Here is a 13,907-nt window from a genome sequence, read left to right on the forward strand (position 1 = left end):
AGACAGCAACACCAACCCCTCACCTGCTGCTGAGAATGTCTTAAATCATTTCTAATATTGCAAAAATTACATAAGTCAAAGGGATTGTATGACCAGCCACAAATGTAGATCTCAAACCTTCTCTCCTGGGCCTCCTCTTTCACCTGGGTCTCCCTGGAAATAGTAGAAGCAAAAGGGATGGAAATCAATGTTAATGGCAATAAGCTATTATTAAACTACTAAACTCTTACGATTATACATCTACAGATACGTAAACAAATTGACAACAAGAAGACACACACTCACCCTTGGACCTGGAAGCCCTCGTTGTCCCTCTAGACCCTTTAGAGATAACAGAGAAAGAGCAAAAAAGAAGATAAAACAGGTTCATCAGTCATGCACATAACATAGATCACTTTCTGGAAACAGTACCCTATACTAGATGCTGTGGAGGCTGTAATAAATGAGGCAAACTCACTCTTTGACCCAGGGCTCCAGGAGTCCCTGCTTCTCCTTTCTGACCTTTACCTCCATGCTCTCCAGGGTCGCCAGCATCGCCCTGAGTCACAGTGACATTAGCAACGACATAGGTGTTTACTTTTTCCTCAATGACTACGGCTGAACAAAAAGCAACAAAATATGGTGAACATTTTATAGGTATTGTAATTGGTATATGAGTTATGATTTTTGGTGGAAATGGTTTAAAAGAATATATAAAAACAGAATAAAAATACAAAGAATCAAAAAGACTGGCAGATAATCAATAGGTGATGTTTACAGCAACATTGAGTCTGCACTGGTAATAATGCACCATGCAAAAGTCTTAGGCCACCTTTAGCTTTGTTGTTTTTGCACAGTTGAAATGAACATTTTTATGTATTTATTTATTTTATTAATTTTTTTTTTTTTTTTGGGGGGGGGGGGTATTTTTACATTTTTACAAGGTACAATTGAACATTCCTTGACACAAAATTAATACAAATTAACAGAGAGAAAAAAGCAATAATACACAAAGGTACTATTACTCAACTTCAACATTGTACATGAGTATACATACTAAAAATGAAAATAAAAACATCCAGACTAACCTCATGACAGGGTCAGTTTCCCTTAATTCAAGAGCTAGTTCAACAACCCAAGAGTTATAAATTCAAGTACAGTTTTACAGGGTTCCACCTTTGAGTTAATAAATCTTTTCTCATCATGAGATGCAGTCATTTGTTCCATAATATGCACTTGTTTTACCTTTTGTTTCCATTCAGTTATGGTTGGTGGGTTAATGTTTTTCCAGCTTACAGTAATGATTTTTTTTTTTTTTTAGCAATCAACAACAGTATGTGCAGTATGTATTTTAGATTAGCATTGAAGTCTCCAACTGATGAAATACAAGGAATACTGATGAAAAATACAGGGAATATGTGCATAGCCTTAAAAGACACATAAAAAACTGAACTAAGTGGCTTCTTAAGGTTAAAGTCACTATGTATTGTGACCTCTGACCCCATGACAACAAGCAGCAACAGTTACAAACATGTGACACGTGTTGAATGAAACCTGGTGTCAGAACATTACTGCAATAAGTTTTATATTGTCTGAATAAAAGGGCTAAGGGAGGTTACACTACATACTACCACTTCAGTTTTTTCCCTGAAACTTCTGTTTTCTGTACTTTTTGTGTGGTCGTTAGAACTTTACTAAACCAACAAACCTAACATTGGCCAAGGACATTTGCACAGTACTGTATATTCATTCATTTTCTGAACCCGCTTTATCCTCACTAGGGTCACGGGGGTCGCTTGGAGCCTATCCCAGCTACATAGGGGCGAAGGCGGGGTATACCCTGGACAAGTCGCCAGTTCATCGCAGGGCTGACATATAGAGACAAACAATCACTCTCACATTCACACCTATGGGCAATTTAGATTAACCAATTAACCTATTAGTGCATGTTTTTGGACTGTGGGAGGAAGCCGGAGTACCCGGAGAGAACCCACGCAGACAAAGAACATGCAAACAGACAGAAAGGTCCCACCCCCCGTCGACTGGTGTTGGAATCGAACCCAGGACCTTCTTGCTGTGAGGCACGTGTGCTAACCACTGCACCACCGTGTCGCCCCTGTCACCGTGTATATTTAATACCTTATTTTATACCTCAAGTGCCTTGGACATCCTCTCTAAGTGTTTTTTGTTTTTTTTTTTACATTGTGTATATATTTTTTTTTTTTACCACTGATCATTGATTACCTGTGTCTTTTTTTCATTTATACTGCCCTTGCGTTTGATGAACACCAGATTCCTTTACACATATCTTTTCGTTTTCGGTAAAAATGAGAATATTCTCTTACATGGCACCTTTGCAGTGCCATAATAATAGGCATAATTAACAAAATGCTTTAGATTTGAATGGTATACATTTTACTAATATCAAAACATTGCAGCTGCTGTGATTTGGATATTAAAGTTGGACATAATCATAAAAAATAGTATTTGTAAATTAGCAATAATAATAATTTAATGCACAACCAGACCAATTAACTGTCATATTATGGCTTATGGCATGGCGGTTTTATTTAGAATTTTAACTATGAGAGGAGTGAATAATTTGTCAAAAATCTGTAGGAAAAGCACATACCTTCTCTCCTCTCTCTCCCCTTAACTGGCCCTGGACATCGGCCTATTGAGGACAGTAAAACCAGATCATCCCAGGAACAGCACAAGAAATTCATTCAATAGAAATACTTCTAAAATTGGGTTTAGTTGAATTGAGACTGCCTTATTTTGCTTTAAACAGCGAGTATTGAGCAAAATACTCACCACTTTTCCCGGTGGTCCAGGAGGGCCTTGAGGTCCCTTGAAGAAAAGAGTGGGGAATAAAAAAAGTCCCACTCACATCAGATATGATGCTAGTATTTCTATAAAGAAAGCAGAAAACAAACCTGCTCTCCTTTCTCTCCTCTCGGTCCTGCAGGTCCAGGGCTGCCCTATGATCGAACATAGATCAATAAAGATGCTGAGCTGCTCACTGTTTCTTCTCTCCCTGCCTCAATGAAATACTACAGGAGATTATTGAAAATATGTCTGTTTGATGATACATGAGTGTGTCTCACATTTCGTCCGTGCTCTCCTGGGTCTCCCATGTCTCCTTTCTCTCCTGGTCGCCCTGGCTGACCGGCCAGTCCCTGAGGGTTGGAGTGGCAGGCGGATAAATCATTATGTTACTCAACTGTCCAAAGATGTATAAGGTTTTGGCAGTAAAAAGGTATTGAATACGAGTGTCCTACTCTTAGTCCTCTTTCCCCTGTCTTCCCTGGAAGTCCAGACTCCCCCTGAGGAAATGCCAAAAAATGAGAGAAGAAGATACTGGCAGTCACGAATACATATTTGATGATGAATCAATGATGAAGAGAAGCCTCAATCAATATAGTAGCAAATATGAAGGAACTATTTGGAAACTGAGACTCTGGGGAATTAAGAATCATACTAACAGGAGTGCCTTCATCGCCCTTATCTCCTTTTTCTCCCTGCAACACAGAAAGATAAATAATTCACAAATTTCAATGGGGACAAAAGCACAGTAGCTTTAAATGTCAAGATCTACAACATCAACTGAAAATGGGCACAACAGAGAAGATAAGTATAGGATACTAAGAAGAAATATCAGGACACACTTGGGACACTTAATGTGGTTTGTTTTTACCTCTTAAATGTCATCACTACAAAGAGATGCATGTTGGGAGGAAGAGAACAATTCTGAACAAGCTGTCACATCTTTCAGTATATATTACACTTTTAATCTCTAACTGGGACAAGCAGTTTTCTAACCGGTTTTCCAGAAAGTCCTGGTTTTCCTGGGATTCCTGGTCGCCCATTCTCCCCTCTTTCTCCTGGTTCACCTGAGTCCCCCTGAAGAAGAATCCCAGGACAGCTCATACATCAAAGATACACAAATACAGAGAAAGTCTAAACCAACAAAGCAATAAAAGGTCTCACCTTTTCACCGGCCTTTCCAGGGGTTCCAGGAAGTCCCTGTCGATAGATGAACACATTAACTCGATTCATTTATTTGTTCATTTTAGTCATCTTTCCTGTTACTCTTACTAAACATCATGTCTCCCACTATTATAATAAAGTAAAATAGATATTTAATTAAAGATGTACAGGTGAGGAGTAGAAAAAATTTAAGTAAAGTAGCAAGTAGTGATAGCGGTAAAGATGTCAATAAAGCAGTATTACACAGTCATGTCTAATTCAAGTGTTTCCGTCTGCCACTTGATAAGGTGTCAACTATGTGTATGTTTATATGAAAAGTATTTTCTTTGGGGCTTGACTTTTTCTGACAAGTGACAGAAGAAATGTTTTCATGAATAATAGATGCTGTTGTCAGGAACATGTCAGAGCTGCTGTAAATACTGTGATTATGTTGCTTGCTGTTTTGATTTGAGTGTATTTATGACTTTACTGTGGACTTACACGCTGTCCTGGCTCTCCTTTAGATCCAAATACACCTGACCCTCCTGACCCCGGAGACCCCTGGAAGAAATAGCATACAATACCATCTAGAGCCCACATGTGTTTGACATAAAGTCTCAATAAACAGTACTGTTTCTTACAGGACTATAATGGTATAGTTACACACTTTCTCTCCTTTTAATCCAGATTCTCCCCTTTCCCCCTTCTGTCCATCAGCACCAGGCTGACCCTGCTCCCCCTGTGAAAGGAGATCATCACAAGGTCAGCAACAGAGTGGGCTTAAACAGAGGAACAAAGAAGGTATTTAAACAGAACCTTAGAGCTTACCTGTTCGCCTTTCTTACCGGGTAAACCTGGAATCTGGAAGGATTGACGAACACAGTACAGACTTATCATCCCAGACTAAGACTGTCATGCTCATTAAGTGGTTATGCAAAATGAAAGGACAGATCAATCATTTTATGCCATGATTTTTTTCTTATCTGACAACTCACGCTTCTACCCGGCTCCCCTCGTGCACCTTCATTTCCCTGGAAACAGACAGGTTCACTGGGTTTTTCATCTTTGCTTAGAAATTCGTCACATCAGACTATGAAACATTCTGAGATGAAATCACGTTCCTATTGACCTGCTGCTCCCAAAAATGAATGCCCTTAATTAAATCAGTCTCACCTTTTCTCCCGGCGGTCCACTGGGCCCTGGCAAACCCTGACGACAAATGGATAGACTCATTTATGAGGCCCACTTTATAACAGTCAGATCATGTAGCAAATACACGATGGTTTGTCACTCACTCTTAACCCCGGTGATCCCGCGACGCCTGGCTTCCCTGGATCCCCCTGAGATGACAAAATTATTAAGGTAAAACTACACAAGTCATCTAAAGGTAAAAACCTTAATAAAGTCACGTACTGTACTGTGTATCATCAAGTACTTTCAACTTAATGTACTCACTCTTTCACCGGTTTCACCAGCTGGTCCTCGCTCCCCCTGCAAAATTATTCACCAAACATATGCACAAATCACTTCGAGTCTTAAAGAAATCAGTATTTTACTTAAAGAAACAACTGTGAATTGTTCTTGGCCTCCTCTAGGTAGAAATCCTCTCTTAAAGGTTCAGTGTGTAAAATGTAATAACATCTTGCAGGGAGGGTCCAGACTGAAAGACCCTGAACAATGACCATTTTCTCCAGTTTCCCTTGCCCTAGCTCCTACAAAAAATGAGCATTTGTTTTTTTTCCCATTGTGGTATTTTAATTTAGGGGATGTAAAGTTTGGTTACCACTTAAAAACAGCAGGTGACAACGGTAATGCACCTTATCTCTGAATGCCACCCTCCACAAATAAGAAAAAAACAAGTTGATTCTGAGCTACTGTAGAAACATGGTAGACACCTGCTGGCTCTGAAGATATGAACTGTTATTTCTAAGTAACAAAAACACAATATTCTTGTTTTGTTTACATGAATGAAAATACATTTATGGATATTATATTCATTTCCTGCAAATATAGCTTTATGTCTTTCATTGTTAGACATATTTTTAATAATATATCTTAGAAAAAAGAAAAGTAGATCTATTTCCAAAGCGATCTATTCCCCCAGACACTGAGCAATGCATTGACTGATCTCACTGTAAATACTGTAAGTCTTTATTATTTACTGCAGCAAGGCAGAATAAATCTCACCTACAAGTATCTCTGTGTTTGGGACTTATATTCACATACTCTAATATACATGGGAAATAAAAGTAGTTACTGAGCAATTTCAAATATCAAGTTTATGGAAAGGATAAAATCTGAAAAAGTTGCTTACGGCAGTGATTACTTTTTTCATCAAAGACTAAATACCAATAAAAGACAATGAAAACATCTTTTTAGAAAAAAACTCTGACACTGTGAACATTCATTTCATGTGATCAATCAGCTGTTGCTGTTTCCTACATAATCAGATAAAGTGTCAAAATATGACTGATGATACAGATTGTGTAAACTAATGTGGGGACCAGATCATTCCTCTGTCTTGTTTGTGCAAAAACACATTACAGTCATTTTGCATGGAAAAAACACAACTAATATTGTGCTTCTTCTCTGTTTATTAATGCTATGTGTAACATAGCCTACACCGCCACCTGCTGGTGACACAATGAAGATTTGCTGGACATTTCCCACAAACACAGCCCCTATCATCTGTTCTTGTCAATGTTCAACACTATGAAAATAGACTCCAGACCACCTGATAGAATGTAAGGTGCACAAAATGATCTGAGTGTCCTTTTGGATCTGGAATTTCTTTTGCCTGCTTATGTTTGAAGTGAAGTCTATATGTGTAATACAGCTGTGTAATGGACAGAGTTTGTTTTAGATATGTTTAACAATTTTGTGTTTTGTAAAGGATTGTTTAGAATTTATTTTAACGTGTGTAAGATTTGTTAAGTTACTTTGACATGGGACTTTGTGATCAGTAGAAATAGACGGGGTAAGGGGGCAGTAGTTTATAAGTGGTATTTAATCCTTCTCCTTTTCAAATGTTTTTTTAACCTTTTCTTTTAACTTTTTTCCTTGTTTTTTTTTATATTCGAAATCAAAAGAATAATAATAATAAATAAATATAAGGAATTATATTAGATTCAAGATAATAGATGACAGCTGACTCAACAGTCTATGCAGTAAAAATAGCAATGTACCACCAGAAACTACTTCAATAAATTGTAGATAAGCAAAGAATAATATATAAAGTATTTTTTATTCTTGGTGTCACCATGTAATGTCATTTTAATGTTTTGTAGACATACTGTATATATACAATGCCAACACACACACACACACGCACGCACATGCACACACACACACACACAAACACACCTACACACACACACACACACACACACACACACATGCAGAACCATGGACACACCCATCCTCTTCAGTCCTATCTGGTGACTCACCCTGTCTCCCTGTGATCCAGACTCACCGGTTGGTCCTCGATCACCCTGTTAGATAAGAGGAAACACAACTCATTCTTCTATTAACACTTTAGAACACCTCACTGCTCATTTTAGCTTCTGTTTATGATTGTTTCTCTTAAAAGAACATTAATAATAAAACTAATATAAAGTTGTCCACTGCTGTCTTTAAGTATCATGGAGGCATGAAGACCAGTGAGGACAGAGAGATGCTGTTTTTTTTGTTTTTTTCAGGAATAGCACGAGTACACTTTGTTGCTAACAGGAAATATGTTCAGTAAAACATATCGGATCTCCTGTCTAACAAAGGTGACAAGGAAGCCTTTAATGAATGTTGTATCTGTCATTTTTGACCAGGAAACAAAAAAATGTGTTTTATCTTTTATGGGCTTTGAAGTGAAAATCAAGTCACTATTCTATTTTTATCCTTTCCATTTTGTCTCTGAAATCATAGATATAACACAAAAATTTGATTGGCATTTTATGACACATATTTGATTTGACTAGAGTAATTTAGCTTATACTTATCATCAATTAGATCAAAAAGAATCACACATGAATGATATATTAAAGGTGCAGTATGTAGGAATTATGTTCTAAGTAATTATAAATGGCCTTGACTGTCACCAGACATTAAGGAATCATGTTCATTTCAAATACTAATATCACTGACAGTAGTAGTCCAGCCAGAATATTTGCATTTGAAAAGCTCAGTGTCAGCCCTGAAATGATGTTCAAGTTGTCATTCTGTGTTTTGGTCTGATGCTCCACCCATCATCTGTCTCCCAGTCACCAAGTCAGTAGCCTTTCAGCATCCAGGTTGCCAGTTCCTACTGAGCTGCAGCTTGAACATTTCTGATAATAAATGTCTGACGTTAATAAACCTAAAAGGCCTCTTATTTTCCCAAATACGTCGTGACAAAGTGAGAAACAAACAAGGAGATGTATAGGAGATGCTTTTGAAACATGGAAACGGCTGAAAGCGGAGAAGAATTTGAAGACCGACGCCGGCTAGTCTAACCACCTGGTAAGAACCACTGAGAGCTGGGGCCGCCATGTCTTCACCCGGTCCCAGACGGTTGGTGTCTTCTCCTGGGGCCAGGCTGCAGTCTCTTCTCCTGGCCCTGGTGAAGAGACCGCCAGTCCGGGACTGGTGAAGAGACCGGGTACCGGTGTAGGACTTGTTGCTTCCCATGGTAGCTCCTTGTAGTACAGTGTTTTCTGTGGAAGTGACCTCTTCATATAGCACTGTGTAATCTGAAGGGGGGGGGTTCAGTAGTCCAGCGTCTGCGGTTTGGCAGGGGGGGGGGGGGGTAGCAATCTGTGCCACTTGTACTTCACTCATTTCCCTTTTTCCTATCTCCTGAATCTTCACAAACTTTCATTTGAGTGGGCAGAACGTTTGTCCTGTTCTATTATATATTATACTTATGTATAATAAGTCTGGTGATGATTTTTTTTGTATGAAATTTATGGTGTGGTGCCAAAGATTAGTGGAAACGCTAGTAGTAGACGCTCATGAGGGATCTGGCAACCCCTAGACTGGGGGGAGGCGGAGAGGATACCATGCTCTACAGTATTTTGAATGTGATTGCAGTACCAGTTTTGGCCACAATCCTACATATAGCACCTTTAATAATAGTATAATATTGTCCACCATGATGATGAAGATGCAAGACGAAAAAGAATAAAAACAAGACACCCACAAAATTTCATAATTCTTGTTTTCACAGGAGGTTATGTTTTATTAATTCACATCATGTGGCTATCTTACCTTGCTGCCAATTTCTCCAGGAGGGCCACGGGGACCCTGAAAAACATAAACAAAGACAAGCATTACAAAATGTACACCTCCACTTGATGGTTTGTTTCTAGTCAGAATATCACAATTTTTTTGTCTTTTAGTGAAATAATAGCGAGACACAAAAATAAATCCAGACCTGTAACATTCAGTGGAAGAAAACATATGTATGATGGTTTTAGAAACATAGGCCCTAATACTAGTAGAATAATTGTGGTCCTATGAGTCTCACATGATTTTTATGTATTTGTGATAAACATATTAACCCATAAAGACCCAAACATCTAGTGTCGACCAAAAGCATCTACTGATGTAAACTGTTTACCACCTGTTGATCCATTAATTTTATCAATACATGTAAATAATTGGTGTCAAATGAAGTTTGTTGTCTTTTCATTGTCATCAGATATGACCCATTTGGATGTTCAGAGGCTCCGTAGTGAATGTGGAAACACCGTCATCTTCCACAAAATGGATTCAACAGTAAAACGCATGGAGTTGGATCAGTGACAGTGGATGGACACGCTTAGATTATACTCAGTTACTGATATATTTGCTGAAAAAGTCAGTTTTTCTTCAATTTTCTCTGCTTTTGATATAATAACCCTCAACTTTAATCTGAGCTTTTATGGATATCTACATGATCAGTGAATTAAATATGAAAAAAATATATGATATTCACAAAAAATTTGCAAAATACAGAGGACAATATTATAATAAATGATAAATCACTTAAGAAAGGTTAAATAATGAGAAAAAGTCATTTGGGAACTGACACAAAAGTCACACTGGGTCTCTATGGGTTAAATAATTTTACAAAGTAGTAAGATTTCCAGGCGGTACAAATTAATGTGCAGATATATGACACCATCATCAAATAGTAGTTTATGATCAATGGGCTCTATGCACAACCCCACTACTTCCTGAACTTCAGGTGGGTCCTCTACTTCTTGTCTTTCATTATTGGACACACATTAATCCAGGTGTGTCTGCTACTTGTTGGGACAACTGATTGATTAGGCACACCTGGATTAATCAGTGTGTCCAGTAATGAAAGACAGGAAATAAACGACCCACCTGAAGTTCAGAAAGTAGTGGGGTTGTGCATAGAGCCCATTGTTATGCAAATTACATTAATGATTTTTCTTTATCTGTTCATTTTACACCAGTTTAAGTTTAAAAACAGTTTAACACACATAGTCTCCTTTATGAAGACTAAGAGCTGTCATTTTAAATTTTAGTTTATCTTTTAGATTCTGTAAACAACAACAAACATAAGGTCAATAAATATGCATCCGCCATCCTTCCATCATTATCTGTTTATGGACTTCTCTGAATTACAATCAGTCAGGATCAAAAATGTGCTTTATGAGGTTGAATGATGTTGGCCTTTGATGAATCTGTTCATCATTGAGTCGAAGTGAAGGTTAGCACCAAATATGCGCCCTGAAGGTGCTCCCGATATTCCACTCATATCCATGGACAGATATAAGGTCACAGTGACCTCTTCAGTCACCAGCAAATTCTCTGTTCGTCCTTGTGCCAGGTTCCTGAGACACTGTGTTGTAGACATTGTAATGACAGATGGACATACATACATTGACAGTCTTACAGAGAATGTGAACTGGATGCTTGTAAAAGTTGAACACAGCAGATTTAACACAGATGTCTTAAATGTACAAAGCCTGTTACTGAAATATGCAAAGAAAGTGCTGATGGTAGTAATGCAGCTTGTGATAAATAGTTGCTCGGGCTAATTTTCCTCTCAGGTGCCATTAAACTATAGCGGAGGAAGAGGGTAAAACTAAATGACTTCATTAACCCATAAAGACCCAGTACTCCTTTTGTGGCAGTTCCCAAATGGATTTTTCTCTAGATTTAACCATTCTTAAAGGATTTATCACCATTCATCATAATATTATCCTCTCTATTTTGCATTTTTTCAGTGAAATCAGGTATTTTCTGACATTTAATTCACTGATCATGTATTTTAACCATCATGCTGAGATTACGTATGAGGGTTATAATATTAAAAACAGAGAAAACTTAAGACAAAGCAACTTTTTCAGTAAAATATATCATTAACTGAACATAAACAAAATGTCTCCATCCACTGTCATTGATCCAACTCCATGGGTTTTACTGGTGAATCAGTGTTGTAGAAGATGCTATGGAGCCTCTGAATGTCCAAATTGGTCATATCTGATGACCACGAAAAGACGACAAACTGCATTTTACACCAGTTATTTAGATGTATTGATAGGATTAGTTGATCAGAAGTTATTAAACATTTTAGATCAGCAGATGCTTTTGGATACTGGTGGATATTTGGGTCCTTATGGGTTAAAAAAGTGTCCGCCGAACCTCAATCACCAGAAAATCATGTGACACTAATCATAAAAATGTGACATTTCTGTTAGTTTGATCCAGCTTTTTAATGCATGTGGATCAGCAATTGCAATTAAGCAACTATTATGATCATGTGATATGTATAGTATGTTATAACTGTGACAAACTTAGATAGTGATGAAAAATGTAACATAATAATAGCAGATGTTCAGTCACGGGTACTGTGTGTGTTTTCAGCTCTTTCTTGTATGTCATGTCTATATTTTTACAAATACCAGACTCCTCCCGGTGACATTGTCATCTTTATAACTGAGCGCTTCACTCACTCTGTCCCCTGGTTCTCCTTGCCTGCCTGGAGGTCCGGGCAGCCCAACCGCACCATCACCCTGAAAAGCATCCACATGTCATTTCTCAGAGATAAAAAAGAATCACATGTGCTAAACCAAACTGCAACTACCTTGTCTCCTTTGGTACCCTGTGATCCTGGTGGACCCCTAGGACCCTGAGGCCCTGGAGGTCCTGCACTACCCTGATAATAAAAATGCAATTAGTCAATGCAAAAATATCCCCTTCCCACACATACATGCAATTCATCCACAAAGTAAAAGTGTCAGCACATTGCATATGATTGACAGAGCTTACTGGGGAGCCCTTCTCGCCCTTCACGGCCACCCCACTGCCTACTCCTGGAGGTCCCTGTCAGCAAAGAGAGATAAGGGCTGAGAATCATTATGCTTGTGTGCTCCTTAGGATATTTCTGCCCTGAGAGGACAAGCTGATGATGGTGTGACTCACCCTTTCTCCTGGGCTGCCCTTCTCTCCCTGTAGAAATGAAGACAGAGACAGAAAGACAGGAAAGGGTGTTGAACATAGTTGTTGTTGCAGAAAAATGATTCATGATAACCCCCAAAGAGACAGCTCTGCCTCATGTGTATACGCACATACTAAGAAGTTAAGTCCTACACAAACAACCCACTGCTCTGCTGCTCCACGCACAGAATATCTTTGAAGTATCTCACTACAATAAGGCAAAGTGAGTGCAACACAGGACCAGCACAAAACCTGAAAATTAAAGCAATAAGTAACCACCGCTTACAGAAAAGAAACCCAAGGAATAGCTTTTTATCCTTTCTTTTACTCTTAATACTCTCTTAAAACTTAGAAAATGAAGACTAATGGTAATCTCCTGAGAGCAACAACGGATGCTAATAATAATTACATCAGATATGATTCACAGGTTTCCATAGAAACGGTCTTCGCTGATGTGTCATAGAAACATCCAAGATATCTCTCACATATATCAAAACTGCTTAGTGCATGTACTGATAGTATAGAAAATGTAAACTCTGAGTAAAGCGATCCTGTTTAAAAACTAACACATTGTGACTATTAAGTTCATTACCTTTAATTATTATAAAAAAAGTTATTATCAAATGCATCATCAATTTATACAGATTTGCTGGTATGCACAGGACATGCTTAATCCTGTCTCTAAGAAGCGCGTCAATACTACCACCATGTGCATGAGTTTGACAATAACATCTGCAAATTAGTTGAAAGACAAATGTTCATTAAAGTCCAAAATCCAATTGGTCATGACATCACTATCAATCAATCAATCAATCAAATTTTATTTATATAGTGCCAAATCATAAAAGTTATCTAATGACACTTTACATATAGAACCAGTCGAAACCAGACTCTCAAGACAATTTAAAGTAAACTACAGTTACTATGAATATAGAAAAACAGGTGGAAACTAACAATTTGTCCCATATGACAAAAAATAGCTGACGAAATGTTTTTTTGCACAGCTCAGCAAAACAGCATGACAGGCAGACTTCTTTATGTCATTTATAGTGCTGTCAAATGATTAAAATTTTTAATCAGATTAATCACAGGGTTGCTGTGGATTAATTTCAATTAATCACAATAAATATCTTCAGCAGTTTCAACAAAACAACTTGAACCAACTGTTCCATCTTGGGTTTTTTGTACTCATATTTCCATCCAGAGGGCCAATGTGCTGTTTAGTGTCTTCCATCTTTATGGGTTGGTTCTGCTGCCTGTCACTACCGGATCAACTACCCATTTGTTCATGCACGACGCTAACTCTACTTGGACAAACTGCCCCAAATCTGTTGGTCAAGGCATTCAGAGTCATTCTGCGCTGCAGATGGGTTACTTGCATTAAAATTTTTACACCTTAGAATGTAATAAACAAGAAAGAAGTCATAGATGTAACAGTGATACTACTTGAATTTCCCTCGAGATTAATGAAGTATCTATCTATCTATCTATCTATCTATCTATCTATCTATCTATCTATCTATCTATCTATCTAT

General features: G+C 37.9%; 1 protein-coding gene across 3 annotated transcripts in view; it reads right to left on the minus strand.

Moving 5' to 3' along the window:
• col7a1 (collagen, type VII, alpha 1) overlaps positions 1-13,907 on the minus strand; it is an 89,936-nt gene that overhangs the window by 42,447 nt on the left and 33,582 nt on the right. For all 3 annotated transcript variants that reach the window (XM_030135291.1, XM_030135290.1, XM_030135289.1), the window contains exons 37-60: positions 12,358-12,384; positions 12,205-12,258; positions 12,020-12,091; positions 11,889-11,948; positions 9,187-9,222; positions 7,395-7,439; positions 5,404-5,439; positions 5,244-5,288; positions 5,122-5,157; positions 4,944-4,979; positions 4,777-4,809; positions 4,616-4,687; positions 4,450-4,509; positions 3,970-4,005; positions 3,802-3,882; positions 3,465-3,500; positions 3,261-3,305; positions 3,087-3,158; positions 2,916-2,960; positions 2,794-2,829; positions 2,612-2,653; positions 458-538; positions 286-321; positions 118-153 (exon numbers count right to left, since the gene is read on the minus strand). In XM_030135291.1, coding sequence (XP_029991151.1) covers positions 118-153; positions 286-321; positions 458-538; positions 2,612-2,653; positions 2,794-2,829; positions 2,916-2,960; positions 3,087-3,158; positions 3,261-3,305; positions 3,465-3,500; positions 3,802-3,882; positions 3,970-4,005; positions 4,450-4,509; positions 4,616-4,687; positions 4,777-4,809; positions 4,944-4,979; positions 5,122-5,157; positions 5,244-5,288; positions 5,404-5,439; positions 7,395-7,439; positions 9,187-9,222; positions 11,889-11,948; positions 12,020-12,091; positions 12,205-12,258; positions 12,358-12,384 — 1,158 coding nt within the window. The remainder of the gene's footprint in view (positions 1-117; positions 154-285; positions 322-457; positions 539-2,611; positions 2,654-2,793; positions 2,830-2,915; positions 2,961-3,086; positions 3,159-3,260; positions 3,306-3,464; positions 3,501-3,801; positions 3,883-3,969; positions 4,006-4,449; positions 4,510-4,615; positions 4,688-4,776; positions 4,810-4,943; positions 4,980-5,121; positions 5,158-5,243; positions 5,289-5,403; positions 5,440-7,394; positions 7,440-9,186; positions 9,223-11,888; positions 11,949-12,019; positions 12,092-12,204; positions 12,259-12,357; positions 12,385-13,907) is intronic.

The sequence above is a fragment of the Sphaeramia orbicularis genome, chromosome 5 (assembly GCF_902148855.1).
Source record: "Sphaeramia orbicularis chromosome 5, fSphaOr1.1, whole genome shotgun sequence".
Classification (NCBI taxonomy): domain Eukaryota; kingdom Metazoa; phylum Chordata; class Actinopteri; order Kurtiformes; family Apogonidae; genus Sphaeramia; species Sphaeramia orbicularis.